General features: G+C 45.4%; 1 protein-coding gene across 1 annotated transcript in view; it reads left to right on the top strand.

Moving 5' to 3' along the window:
* The first annotated feature begins 280 nt into the window (after positions 1–280).
* Positions 281–14,502, top strand: part of VASH2 (vasohibin 2) — a 27,882-nt gene continuing 13,660 nt past the window's right edge. Inside the window, exons 1-3 of the mRNA XM_010290110.1 lie at positions 281–366; positions 2,684–2,740; positions 11,151–11,225. Of these exons, the coding sequence (XP_010288412.1) occupies positions 314–366; positions 2,684–2,740; positions 11,151–11,225 (185 nt within the window). The 5' untranslated portion in view covers positions 281–313. The remainder of the gene's footprint in view (positions 367–2,683; positions 2,741–11,150; positions 11,226–14,502) is intronic.

Raw genomic sequence — 14,502 nt, forward strand, 5'->3', positions numbered from 1 at the left:
ACAGGACAGTGTTTGAGGGACGGTGGTGGCCGGGATGAGCAGCCTGCTGTGGCAGGAGCCTGCCCTTACCTACCCAGGACGACTCTGGTGCACAGGCAGCCCCTGTTGTCAGCAGGATGACTTTGCCCAATGCTTGGGTTCACGTGGGGTTCAAGCCATCTGTGCCGCTGTGTTGGGTTGCAATAAGCGCATGCTGCTGCCCAAGTAAATCACTTATCCGCTCTGCAGGGAGCGGTAACTGTCTAACCTCTTTATCTTTTTTTTTTTTTGTGTCCAGCCCTCAGTGCCACCAGTGCCAAACTACAAGCTCTCCATGTCGATCCCAGAATGGCTCCAGGCAATACAGACCTACATGAAGATGCTGCAGTATCCTTCTCTAGCGTGCATCTCTGGAGAGAAGGCTAGCTTGTGCTCAGTGTGAATTAACAGGGGGTTCACCAGAGCACTAGCTGGTTGTGAGGCCTTGGGATCCTTCATGGGTAAAAGGATGCTATAAGGATTTGTGATAGAACCTGCAGCACTGAGCTTGTCACAGTAATCCTCTGGGAGGTGTAATTAATGTTAAATGATACTGAAGAATTTAACTGAAGTGATGTTGATGGGAGTAGAAATGCTTATTTTGAAGTAGGTTTCTGAGGATATTATGATCGGATTGTGATGTCTGGAGACATAATATGGCATCTTGCCGTAAAGGGACTAAGGGAGAGCTGGTGTTGTGGCAAACCCTTTCTCCATCTGCCCTGGCAGCCCCTGTGGGCCCCCTGAGGACTGCCTGTGTGCTCAGCTTGCAGGGAGTGCTTGTTGTTGGGGTGGGGGACACAAGCAGCTGTCCTGACCCCAAGGTGGGCAAGCTTGCCTGTGGCACAGGAACTGACCAAAGGAATCCCCCTCCCTCCAGCTGTCCCACCTTGCCCTGGGGGGTTTATCAGAGATGTACACATCTATCCAGCCTCCCTATCACTGCCCCATACCTCACTGTTTCCATTGCTGACAGATAACGTTGGAGGAGACGATTGCTGGCACAGATGCTGCTCTTCTCTCTGTTTTCCTTTTTTCAAAACTCTCCCATTTTGTGTGTTTATGTGCGCGTGTGTGTGTGGGAAGCAGTGGGCATGAGGAAGGAATGTAAAGTCCTGGTAAGGATTAAGAAAGGATATGGGTGGCAGCTGGAAGAGCATCCAAAAATAGCAGGCGCGGTTAGCCTGCTGGGGAGCAGTGGTTGGGATCAAGGCGGCAGCAGGGGGATCAAGGCAGCTGCTGTGGGGAGGGAGGCTGGGTCCAGCCTGCTCTGCAGGGGGATGGCACATTTCTCTGCTGCATGTCGGCCACTTGGGCAGGATGAGAGGCTCGCTGCTCAGTGGGCTGTGCTGCAGAGGAGACCATGTCACACAAATCAAAACTCCCCCTGCTGCTCCACTCCCCAGAGGTCTTGAAATGTGGCACGCTGCTACATAGCAGGAGCAGGCCTTAGGCCTGGATCTGTGTACAGAAAAGCTTCAAAGTGTGCTGGGGAGCAGGATCTGGGCTCTCTTTGAGGGTTAAAAGAAGGCTGTGTGCTTTGTTGAGAGCACTCTGAAAGGGCCTCATGAATTAGGTTTTGAAGGCAGGAGGGAAGCAAAGCCTTGTTTCTGGAGAACTCTGAACTCTAAATTAGTCAGTTCAGAGCATCCTGGTGCAAGCTGGAGTCTTTATTTAGACCATGGTTATACAGCCAGCAGCTGTGCTTGGTATGCCTTGCAAGGTACCCTTTGTCTCCATGGGGTCACCTGTTTCTGCCCTGGTATCACCACCACAATTTTGCTGGCTTCAGTGTTCTTGTGGCTGTTGGGAACTAGACCAGGGAACAGATTCAGCTGGAAAAATAATCTAGAAAAAGTAAGTGGATGGTGTGGGTTTTTTTTTAATTGTTGTTACTGGGTGGGGGTTTTTTTTGTTTTACTGGGCAGATCATTTTCCTGATCTGTTTTACTGCATTACTGCTTGAACAGCTATGCTCAAGGAGCAGGGAAGAGGCTGCTTTTCGTGCTGCTGCATGGTGGCTTGCAAGTGGTGCTGATGTTTGGTTGATGGGTGACTGTCTCTGGCATCCTTTGTGATGAACTTTTCTCCTATGCTTATAGTCTTTAACTAAGTTCTTGAGTTGCACTTAGCTGGTTATTTTCATTTTAAGTGCATTGTGTTTTTTGGAGAATGATTTATATTTCCTGGTTGTAAATGGATGCACGTGCTGTGCTTTTGGTTAACAGGTCATGTGAGCTATGCAGCTGACTGAGTTAAAAACTTAAGTAAGTTCTTTCAAACAATGAATGATACTGATTGGTTTGGGTAGCCTATAAAAGCTTTCTCTGGCCAAAATGGAAGACTTTTTTCCAAACTTGTAACCTAATAGTGAGTGGGACCTAGAGGAGAAGAGAATTCAGAACTCTCAAATGCCAAACTTAAGTGTTGTTTTAGACAACCAACCTTTTTGCCTGAATCTCCACCTAATGCTGGTTAATACGTCATATGAACAGACAAGCAAAAAATTTTGCTTTATTTCACATGCCAGGGTTTCGCCTCAGCGTCAATGTCTTTACTGCTGTTTATGTTTCAACAGGAAATCAGAACTGAAATTCACCTTTTGAGCATTGTTATTTTATTGTTTGACTGTTCATGTTACTTTCCTTTAACAGACAAAATTCAGATATAATCACACAGGAACACAGTTCTTCGAGATCAGAAAAACCAGACCTCTAAGTGGGTAAGTGTCTCTGGAAGTGGTCTAGTGCCCTTGTCCCACATAAATGCCCAAGGTGATCAGCTGGCATGAAGCACTGTAGCACTATGGTATGGGAGGGCTGGCTTCTCTGGCAGGGCCAAAATGGTGTATGTCGCTGCCTCTACAAGGGAGGGTCCCAGCTTGCTGACCGGTGGTAAATGGACCCATTGAGAACCAACGAGTGGAAGGGCTGGTCTTGCTCAGCAGCCATGTGGGAGCTGCAGGCTGAAGCTGAATGCACAGGGTTAGGAAAACTCTCAGTTCTCACTTGTTGGTGTTGGGTTGGGAGGGCAGGGTTGCTTTTATGGAAACTATATAAATCCTGATATTCTGGTTGCGCTGTAATGCCCTTTGCTGATGGTAGGAAGAGATCAAGTGTGCAAAACGCTGCAGGGATTTTGATGTCGTCACAGGTGCAGCCCTTTCCCCTGGGGGATCACAACAAACTGTTTCTTGCTTCTCCCATTGCCACTCATCTTGCCGTTCCTCCCACATGGTGGACTGGTGCTGGTTGGCAGAGTTGTGCAATACAAGTACCAACATGTGAGCAGGGAGCCTGGCAGCAGAGAGCCGGCATCCCTTGCATGTAAGAACTGCATCATACTTGGGGCAGCTCTTTTTAATAGGACCCAGTAAATTAGCAGGTTAGGACGGGAAGTGATGTTGACAACATTATGCTTTTATTTTAGGGTGAAATTTAGATAAGCAGAATATAATTACTCCTGTAGACTGGCCTGTCTCAAGCTCTCCCCAGCTGTCTGTCATTAATCTAATGGTCCATCACTGTAAATTCCAGTTCCCATCCCAGCTTTGCACTTCAGGTTTCCATCTTGCTGACAGCAATCTTTCCCACTTCCTTTCTCAATGGAATGTTCACTGCACCAGTGGAACTAGTTTAAAAGAAATCTTGTGCCTTGAATGATAGATGGGTTTACAGAAGCTTAAACCAATTTTCAGGCTGGTCACTCATTTTTAAATTTGTCCCATTACTTTTTTCAAGGAAGCGGAGGATGAAAATGAATTGTACTCAGCACTCACCACTTCAAAGGTCCGTGTCCTCCTGGGCTGGCTGAAAGCCTGGCTTACGAGGACAGTACTCTTCTCTGGAAGGGTATCAATATAGTACTCACAGCTGGAGATGCACCTGTGGCTTTGGATAATCTCCTAAATGGTGCCATTTCCTCTATTTACCTGCCTTAGTGTTTTCCTGGAACTCGTGCCTGACTTCTGTCCTTGTCCTGTTGCTGTTAGGACTTCTGTGAGTGACTTGGTATGTGATGGCAGGACTTCTGCAGAGTTAAGGAGAGTGCCCCTGGAAGTGGCCCTTCGGGGGCAGCTGCTACCAGCTTGCCAGGCACAGTTATCTGCACCTGGTGTACACTGGACTTGCACAGTGTTAAATCCTGAAATCTGTGCTGCTTTGCCTGTTGACCTGATGGATGGGAGTGCTAGGAGGAGTAGAGCTGTTAGGAGCACGCTTAGCTGCCTAGATCCTGTCGTACTTCAGTGGGGCTCAAGCGCTTGTCCTGTCTTGGTTTCTCCACTTTGAGAAGGGGAATAGCACATTGATTACCCTGTAATGTTGAGGTGTCCCTATAGGCTTTCCTTTCCATCATCTGGGGTGCGTGGCTGTTCATACCAGCTAAGGATATCTTCTCTTGCAATTGTCTTTGGTGATTTGTTCTGCTGCTGCTAGGCCAATTTTCATCAGAGCTGAAAAATCACCCACAACTGCAAGTTTGTGGTGTGTTTTTTTTTTGGTGTTTTTTTTTTTTTTTCCTGAGAGGTGTGTTCTGCTTAGCAAGAAATCTGCTTCCAGCGTGGTGACAACAGGCGTCTTGTGCTGAGGCGACAAGCGCTGCTCTGAGCAAGTTTTTGTAGCATGAAAGGCATCACTTGCTGGAAGACAAAGCTTGTATTTGCAAGTTGATCGAGCAAGACGCAGAGCACCTCCAATTGCCACTGGCTCTTGGAAGTTGAGGCTCTTCCCAGAGGTGTGACTTACTGATATTAAACATATTGCTTATTTCATAATATGAGGGTTTAAAGCTAATGAAAGTATTATGAGACCGTTGGCAGCCTCTCTTCAAGAGACCAGCAGCCAGACACAAAGAAGCTGAGCACTAGATGGAAATTGAATATTCATAAATTCATGTGAAAGTGTCCTAAATCAGCTGGGGCATATTAATGAGCTTTTTCTATTATGGAGGGAGGGCTAGATATTACAGAGATTTACTGTCAGCATTGGTGTGATGCATGAGAAAATAAAAATGCCTGGCTGTGCTTAGGAAGAAGAGCATAAATTATCTATAGGAACTCATAACATTAAGGGACACAGGCTTGCTATAATTCAGTATTTACAATCTCTCTTAAGCAGAAGTCACTGTTAGCTACCAACTTGTTTCTAGACTGCCAGACACCCTGTGGATTTGTCTAGACTACAGATAACCCTTTTGAAAAATGTTAGATTTTTGTTGGTGTAGCTGTGTGAGTCGGGTGGTAGAGATGCAATCCTGCAAACTATGTGTGGTGTTCCTGTTGTACTGGCAAACTGTATCTGAAAATGTGTCCCTGTCTAACCTTGCCTGAGTTTGCTGTATTCGCATAAAATCCAGATTTACAGGTGCAGGAGCACTCCTATCCACTGTAGGAGTGCTTTGCTATTAGAGCATACAGGTATCCCGACGTAGGATGGTGTCCTTCACCTAGGCTTTATGATATACCCTTTTGTCCTAGGTAGGTAAAGGACACCCTGTGGAGTTCAGCTCTGCTGATCGATCGTATGTGTGTATGCATGCAACACGAGTGTTTCAGACACTGATAGGGCTGGTTTCCTTTTTTCATACAGCATTATGCTGGCAAAACCTGTGTTACAGCTTTTGTTGGTAAAACCGGTCTGATAAAACCTGGTACCTTTAACTGAAATAGCCATTCTTTAAAACTTCCAAGCTTAGATCATGTAAGAGCTTTAGGAAAAAACATATGTTTCTGGATATCTAGTTATAACTGTGACTTCAATGCCAACAAGCTTTTATTACCGACTTTACAAGGAGCAATAAGCCCTCTACAAGCTGCTGTTCTAGGATGCAGGGGCGAACCACAATGAGAACAAATATCTTTGTCCTCAACAGAGTATCTGGAGAGGGTGAAGATAGGTGCAGTATTGTCCTGTTCCCTCCAGTTAAGTGGGACCTATGACTTGAAGCAAAATCTGATGTTTGGAAAGGTTCTGCGGGCTTTGAGAAATTATAGCTCTCAAGCTGCTCTGTGAAGATGGAGAGACATTCAGTGACTGCAGATACAATGAGTGATCAACTGCAATAAAAAGAATGCAGTAAGAAGCAGTCGCGTGGGAATGATGCAACCAAACAACAGCGAAGGGGTGGGACAGAAAATAATACTGTTTCAATACACCATGTTATTAAGGTACCCTGATGGGGCTGTAAAGAAAAATGGGCTCATACCATTTCCAGACAATAAACTGCAGAAGGCATTTGAACATCTGCTTCTCTCGCACAAAGGGAGAATGTTACAGATACGGTGCTATGTTTAGCATGTGGTAAAAGTGCTTTTGCCATTGAAACAAACTGGTTTTGAGAAGATTCATGAGAGCAGTAGCTGCTCTGCTGTTTTATCTCCTTTTACTCCTGTTGGTTCTTTTCACTGATCTCTTGACTTCATTGGGAAGAATAAAACTGCTGGAAGCCTTAGAAAACCTTGGGAGACAGAGACTTTATGGACCTCATGCACGTACAGGGGCCTGGGGAAGGAGAAGTTTGTGGAAAATGTGCTGGAGGATCTCCCTAGTACAAATTTTACTGAAGTCTGTAGGAGTTTTTCTTGTGAATGTAATGCACAATCACTCCTCCTAAGCATGTTTGTCTCCTGAATTGACTCCAGTGTGATGGGTGGCAGCTGGTGAGATCCTCCAGTTTGGGGCATGCTAAAAATTTTGATGATTTTCCTAAATCTATATATGAAAAATATAGGTGAAAAATCTGTGAGCAAAAGGCATTCATGGTTCCTGCAAGATATCTGCAGACACTGCCATTTTAAACAGAAAGCATCCTAAAGAGGCAAACCCAACTCCTCTATGGGCCCTCCCTTACTGCTGAAAGTAAGAGAGGTAATCCAGGTGGGCTCCTGAAAACATTGCAAAAATTTTGAGTCAATTAACAAGGAAATATGAACATCTGCCAAGGACTAGATCTCAAGGGAGGAGCACGCAGCCCATTCCTGTTGGCTACATTTGTGAGAGGCAGAAATGTTCACTGTGGTCTAGAATAGACATCTGCCTGGCAGACTTCAGGTAGTGGTGTAAATGCTGCAAAGAGGGAAGTTGCATGATGCTTATTTTTGCCTGTAGCAGTCTCCCTCGACTTCTTGGAAGAGATGGGCTCCCCTTGTGCTCACTGGGGTTTGTGAGGAGGGTGGCTTTGGGCTAATTCCCAGTTATCTGTGATACGAGATTGTAAAGTACTGCATTAGCCATGTATGTGAAGTCTTTTTCAGATAACTGGAAAGATTTACAGAAAATTGCAGAAACAAACCCTGCTCAGGAAGGGGATCGAAATGTTCGATTAAAAATCCTGTTTTTTAATTCTTTTATGCCTTCCTTAAATCTTCATTCACAAGTTTAACTGTGCAGACTTTCTGGTCACAATTAACATCTGAGACAGCATGGTAAGAAAAAGAAGGGAAAGGACAAGTCAAAGAGCACTTGTAATGAGTTCTTTTCAAATGAGCTGGATGCTCCATCATTTGTTCTAGATCACTTAGAGAACAGACAACCGACCTCCAACCATTAATAATTCTGTTGGAGAGTGTGGGGAGAATGGGTACTTTTGTTGGAAACTGGGGAAGGCAAAAATACCAGCCTTTAAAAAAATAAGGGAAAAGATAAGTCTAGCAACTTCTTGAGTTTGTCTGCAGTTTCAGGGTAAGTGATAGGCAATGCTAATTTAATTTGGCACAGTTTGTTTCTGGTAATTTCCTTCTATAAGAGTGTTAAGAACTTTTGTCAATCAGGGAGAAGTTGTGGATGTGATAACTCTTTAGTATGGCTTTTGGCAGCCTCCCAGGATGGCAGGGACCTTGACTCTAAATAAAACTGTTTAACATAAGGATCCAACCTGGTGAAAAGCAGTGCTTAGAAAGTGGTGCCCCCCACCCCCAACCAAAAAAAAACCCCAAAATATTCTCTGTGGGTCAGGAGGGAAAAAGGGTTGGTTGCAAAAATATACTGAAAGCTGGTTTCAGAAGGAAATTGGTCTGTTTGTATTGTGGTCTGGTAGGCTTAGCTGAAGGACCATGAGATGGGAATCAGCTGAAGAGAGTGCAAAAGGAAAACAACAAACATTTTGCAAGGTCTAGAAAACATAACCTAAGGGGAAAACTTTGGCGTGAGAGAGGGAGGTATTAGAAAAAACAAACATAAATCTGTGTCTGCTTTCTCATGTTTACAGAGGATAGGGTAGATTACAGCCTGTTGCATATACAAATGTCTGTTGCAAGAGGAGAGATAATAAATGGTCTCCATGCCCACTGTGGATAGCAGAAATAGCTTCTGATTTAAATTGCAAAAAAGGAAAGATTTAGTTTAAACATTAGGAGACCTTAGATGCAAGGTTAAGTATAGGATGGATTAACTGGTGGGTTCCCAAGCCTTTAAGAAACCAGTTAAAAGTAGGTTGGAAAATTATCTGTGAGAAGTGCTTTAGATTTGGCTTACGCTACCTTGAACGGAATGGTGGCTTGGGGATTCTCCAAAGGCTCAGCTTCCACTGCAAACACAGGGTTTAAGGCCATGCTTCATCTCGAGCTTGTTCAAAGCAGAAGAAAAACTCTGTGGCCTGTGAACTGGTCATCCAACCCTGTGGTATGTGCTGTAAATGCAGAGAAAAAGTAAACTGTTTGAGGAGTATTCCCTAGGACTCTGAGATGGGTGTGTGCGACTGTGTGACCTGCCCTGTGGGTGCAGATGGATGCTTGTTTGTTGATCATTGGTGATGCCTCCTGACTGATGCTCCCTTTGCATGGGTCCTCATCACTGTCACGGTCTGGAGGCCATGGCTATATGAGCTGCCAGGTCCTACGTGGTTGCTGAGCACGTGCTGCAGGTCATGGACCCAGGTGCTTTGAGCAGCAGGAGGTGGGACAGGAAGAGTTCCCCAAGTCCCTTCCCAGCCCAGCTCTCTGACGATGCTATGCAAAGGGAAGGCAGGGCTGCTGCTAGCCTCAGAAAGGACAGCTGTGGTACCGTGCACTAGCGGGCAGCGTGTTTTTAAGCAAGCAGAATGCCTTCCTGTTCGATTTAGATCGGTCTAACAGTATAGCATCCTGGAAAGCTGTGCTTCAGAACCAATGTCTATGTGGCTTGCAAACAGAGTGCGTGTTAAATACAACTTAGTATTTAAATAGTGTGGGTGTTGCTGTGACAGATAAGTTGGTAGTAATTTGACTGCTCATTTAGGCCAATTACTTTGAAGACTTCCTTCCTGGCTGTGGAGCCATTAGCGTTACCTCCATGCTGACAACACCTTGAAATCATGACAGCAGTGGGCTTTTAAAGGCAGGTGTTAGGAGACGTGGTGCTGTATGTGGTGACAAGGCAGCTCCAGCATGGTTACTGTGTTTGCCTGCCAGCAGCAGGATCAGCGTAGTTGTGGACCTGAGGAGGAGACGCTGGCACTGTCCCTTGGACCGCGTTAACCAGGCATACACCACAATAAATGACTTGAAGCTAAATAGCTTTATGCCTTCAGCTTTCTCCTGTTTCTGATGCACATTCATAATCAACTGTGATCCTTTTTTTTTTTTTTAACTCCCCCTGGAGTTAGAAGATAGGAAATTCAATGGATCATCTTGTTCACGGACACCTCCCATTCCTCGTCCGCATGTAATACTTTTCCAGATGGAGACAGGGCTTTGCAGCAGCTACTGCTGCAACCAGCACTGAGGAGCCACTGTGGGGGATGAAGGGGCCCCATTGTGCACCCTTGCCGGAGCTGCTTTTGTGCTTCCAGCAGTGGGGTTTCTGTGGCTGATTGTGAGTGTGTAGGAGGCAGGCTAACTCTAATTTGTCTTCTGTACTGCAGGGAGAGTGTAAAGGGTGGTTGTTTACAAATGAAAAGATAATTTCTAACTTGGGTAAATGGGACACAGAATGGCTGTGACAGGCTGTAATAGCGGTGAAAGCTGTATTGCCATTTGCACTCAATACATGGTTTAAAATGTATGAGGTGGGTGAATTAGAAAGTGGGAAAAACAGACTCTAATGGTTTCAGATGCATTTTTTCATCATCATCTCCAATACTAATATTTTTATAATTTAAGGTCATGTTTCCTTAGAGTAGGGATTTGTTTACAAAGCTCTTCTCAAGAAAAGGATATGGATAGAGAAGACTTCAAAATAGAAGTAAGCCTTTGGCTTGTTTTTAGCTTTTTTTTTTTTGTGTGTGGGGGGAGTGTCATTGAATATGACTCTTCTGGCCTTTTTTTAATCTCCTCCTAGTATTTTTTTTTTTAACTTTCCAGGATTTCAGGATATGCTTGTGGAACGGGCTAGGGTGCCTAGTTGGTTGATGGTGCGGTGTCAATATGGCATGACAGCTCTCTTAGTGGAGCTGAAGTTAGGTTGCTTGTTTCTTGTCACAGTGTTGTACTGGTCAGATAACTGCTCCAAAGATAGAGTCCGGATTGTAACTAAACTTTGTGAACTTGCAAGATCCTGGGCCTGCATAGTTTCCTGTACTCCTGCAGGGAATCCTATGTTTTTTACCAGTTTCCCAGCCCACAAGAAGTGGGGAGCAACAGCAAGATCATAACTCAGCTTGCAGTGGTATGAAGTGTCTGTGTTCCTAGAGCTTTCTGCAGAGCAGGCTTCAGTAAAAAGGCATTAAATTCTTGTCTGCACCTATAGCCATATGCTCATAGAGGCATTTGTAGCTTTCGGGGACCATCATATAACCAACCTCTCTCCCCTGTTTTTTCCTAGAGGAGAGCCAGGCTTACTTTGAAAATAAGCTAAACTTGCTCCTCCTGTGGGAGCTTGCATGATTGACAGCTTTTGCAGCTCAGCAGGGCTTTGTGTTACAGTCTGAAGTGATGCTCATGGAGTTGTTGGGAGAGGCAGAGGGGACTGCATTCCTCCAACCCATCTTCAGAGGCTGGTAGGCACTGGGATGTCAAACACCCATCTTTTTTTTTTTTTAATTTTTCCGCCCCCCCCAGTCATCCTCCAGAAGTCAACAGGGCTCTGGCAAGTCGCTGAAGAGGAGAATCAAGTTCACCAGCGCTTGCTGAGATAAGAACTGGAGGCATCTGGCTCTTGGTGTATTCCTGTCAACTGCTCCACCTGAAAGGATTGAAAACTTTTTTGTTTCTGTCCTAGGTTAATGGAGACAGCAAAAGAAATGACCAGGGAGTCCTTACCTATCAAATGCCTTGAAGCAGTTATCCTGGGGATGTATCCTTTCACATGCCTGTGACTTTTTCTACTGCAGCGCTATTTAATATATTGCCCTTCCTGGATGGTGTTTGGAATGGTCACAGCCAAAGGTGAGTGCCAGCAGCTCAGGGAACTGCTGTGATATTGATCAACAAGTTGTCAGATTGCCAAGGCTTGTTGGTAGGAGTTTGGATCCCGTGTGCCCAGCTCACAAGTGTCATGCTCTGGCGGTGCTGACTTTGCCTCTTGCCCTGGTAATCTGCATAATGTCAGGATCTGACCCAAAGTGCCCAGATAGGCACTGTGTAGACACTTGTTTTCTTCATTAGTATTTCTCTGCTGGTTATTGTCAGAGCTTGGTAACACCTGAGGAACACAGGTTCTGTCCTGTCTCTGTCTAATGTTTACATGGCAAAGTCATGTTAGGTTTTCTCTCATCCCACAGCTGTGCTTTGTGCAGAAATATATGTGTATTATAGTTAAACATTTAAGCTTTACCTTAACATAATGCTTGCTTCCTGTTCAGTCTCAGAAAAGAACGCAGGAATATTTTCATTTAGAGACTGACTCGCTTCTTGACTCTCCTGTGCTGTCACTGCTAAATCAACCTGCACCATCCTAAAACACTAGAGGAGCACAAGGCAGGGTTACAGGAATAATTGTATGCCAGACACATCTTACCACAACTGAAGAAGTTTGATTTAAAACAAAACAAAAACCCAACCCCAAATAAACCCCCAGGCAACCCAGCTTCTGGCTGTCTCAGGGGCGTTTTGCTTGCTGCTGCTGCCCCCTCTCGTGGGAGAAGGAGCCGGCAGAGCATGGCAGGTAGCACCCGGTGTTGGCTCCTGAGAAAAGGGGTGGCTGCTGTGGGTATGGGAAGGGTACGTGGGCTGAGCAGGTGTGTGGTGTGTGAGACTTGTTGCAGGCTGTGCTAGGAGGTCTGTGGTGTGCACAGGGTGCGTGCTAGCACGCTCCCAGTGCGCCAGGGATAGCCTTCAGATCTGAGTCTGAAAGGTGACTCTGGCTGACAGAGCTTCCTTCCCCTGCGAATACTGGCAGGTCTGCATGCAGCTAGAGGGATGGGGGTCCTGGAGGCTTCATGTCGGCAAGACACTCCAACTGATGCCCTCCCAGAAACAAAAATGTTGTTGGAGCTGTTGTGTTGCCCTTGTGTCAGGGTTGTGCCCCAAACTGTTTGGGGATTAAAGGGATGAGAGAAATAATCCCCAGGTAGAGTTGATGCTGCTCTGCAGTGTCAGTGTGGCTTCTAGTGCTGTATTGCTAGCATCGAACTGATTATTCCACATACAGCATGAGCGATTGTGGTGATTAGTGATAACCTAAAAGTATTGTTGCTGATCTAAAAGTTTTGACAGTGTTATTTTCATTTGGAAAGAGGGGTTTTTCTGCTTGCCTCAAACCTGACTTTTGTTCAAATTATTTTTTTAGCATCAAGGGAAACAAAATAGTTGAAAATAACTGAAAGCTATCATTTATAATTTGGTGTCATCTGAAGTTTCTTTAAGTTTCTTCTTTTCTTTTAAGACTTGGATGAATCTCTCTGTCCTTAGATGCTACCTTTTTTTAATTAAGAATATGCAGGCAGGACAGGGTATGGGAGAGGCCTGTCTTCCTATGACTTCTACTTGCTGTGTTGGAAACCTCCTGTGTGAGAACAGGGGCTGTCTGCTGGGGTGATGGTGCAGTAACAGATGCGTTAAAGTTTAAAAGGTCCGTGCAATATAAAACCTAAGTGTTTTGCTTGAGATGTGGGTGCATAAAGATTGTAGCAGTGGTGAGTGGATGGGCTGTCTGAATATGTGTGCTTGAAAGTGGCCGGTAGCAAGCCCATGCCCATACTTAAACTCATGGTGCCATGCTGCATATGCACCATGTGGGTTTTCGGGAGACTTCTTTGTAACAGCATGTGGGGAAGTTTGCTGATTCTCAGCTGTGAGGTTTTGATCTTCAGCATTGCTCTCGAGATGTGGACACGGTGAGGCCAACAGCTGCAACTTGCTTTCAAAGGTCAGGCAGTTACCAGATAAGAGATGCGCTTACCCTCTTCCGAGTGTCAAACCAATGTCTTCACATATGCCTAAGCTGAGCATCCCTGCGTGTGTGTGTGTTAGCCCCGGTTCCCTTCTCTGGAAATAAGGTACCCCTTGTAATTTGTGTGCTGGCAGGCTTTGCCATGTTGCTTGGATACTGAAAAGAGCACAGCCCACTACAGTGGACCCTTGGCGTGAGCCTTCATTCAAAGGCCGGCTCGTGTAGAGCAGCTTAGCAAGATGTCATTTTAATTGAGCTGCTTGTTGGCTTGTGCAATTGCCTTTTACTATGCGACTTCTTATAAAATGCTTCTGTAATCCCTCTTGGTGCAGAATTAAGTTTTGCATAATTGCCTTTGCACTAGATCTTGAAGCATCTTTATAGGACAATGAGTTAAAATACTGAGCTACCCTGTCTGCACACACCAAGGGAGCAGCTGCTGTGAGATGACTGGAAGCTCGTACAGATCTTTCAGTATTATTTTGCAGCAATCTGCAAGGCTGTCTTTCTCTGTGTAGCTGTCTGAACTGGCTTTGTATCACTCTGCTTACATGATCTGCTCCTCAGTGCCTAACCAGAGGCATTCCTCCTCCTCTCTTCCCCAGCGTATTTCTCAGTTCAGTTGTAAATCAGCTGACTAATGGTGCGTTCAGCCCCTTCTTCTCTGAGCAAGGATCCAAACAACTTGTGCTCAAGAAAGGGAATAGCAAACCAAAAAGTGCCAAGGGAATTTTGTCTGTGCTGTATTCACTTTATTAAAATGGGAAGAGCAAAATGTTGGAGGGGGAGAAGGAAGCGGCCTGGTGCATCCATCCTCAGAGTGGTGGACATAACTTGCTCCTGTTGCCTTCAGTGTGCCTATCCCAGTTCATGTGAGGTAACAGTCAGACCCCAGTATTAGACCTTCTCCCATCCAATAATGTCATTAAATGAGGAAGAGGAGAGCAGAAGTGCCTCAGGAGGGAGGAATTATTTAATAGCTTCTTGCACTGTACCTTCTGTGCATTTAATCAGTGGATGATGTTTATCCATCTCCTTTATGCTGGAGACCTGGGCCCATCCTGCTCCTCCTGTCTAGCAGGTATATCACTGGGAGTGAGTGTTTTCAGTAAGGGGGAGAATTTCTTGCAGTTGTTGCAGGGTATTGATGTCCCTGCAGTGCCTCTCTTTGCCTCCTGCATGCTTGTCCACAGCTTCACCCACTTGCTAACTGAAATACGGGCAAGAACAGTCCTGCTGA

This window comes from Phaethon lepturus, unplaced genomic scaffold, assembly GCF_000687285.1.
Source record: "Phaethon lepturus isolate BGI_N335 unplaced genomic scaffold, ASM68728v1 scaffold45260, whole genome shotgun sequence".
NCBI classification, from domain to species: domain Eukaryota; kingdom Metazoa; phylum Chordata; class Aves; order Phaethontiformes; family Phaethontidae; genus Phaethon; species Phaethon lepturus.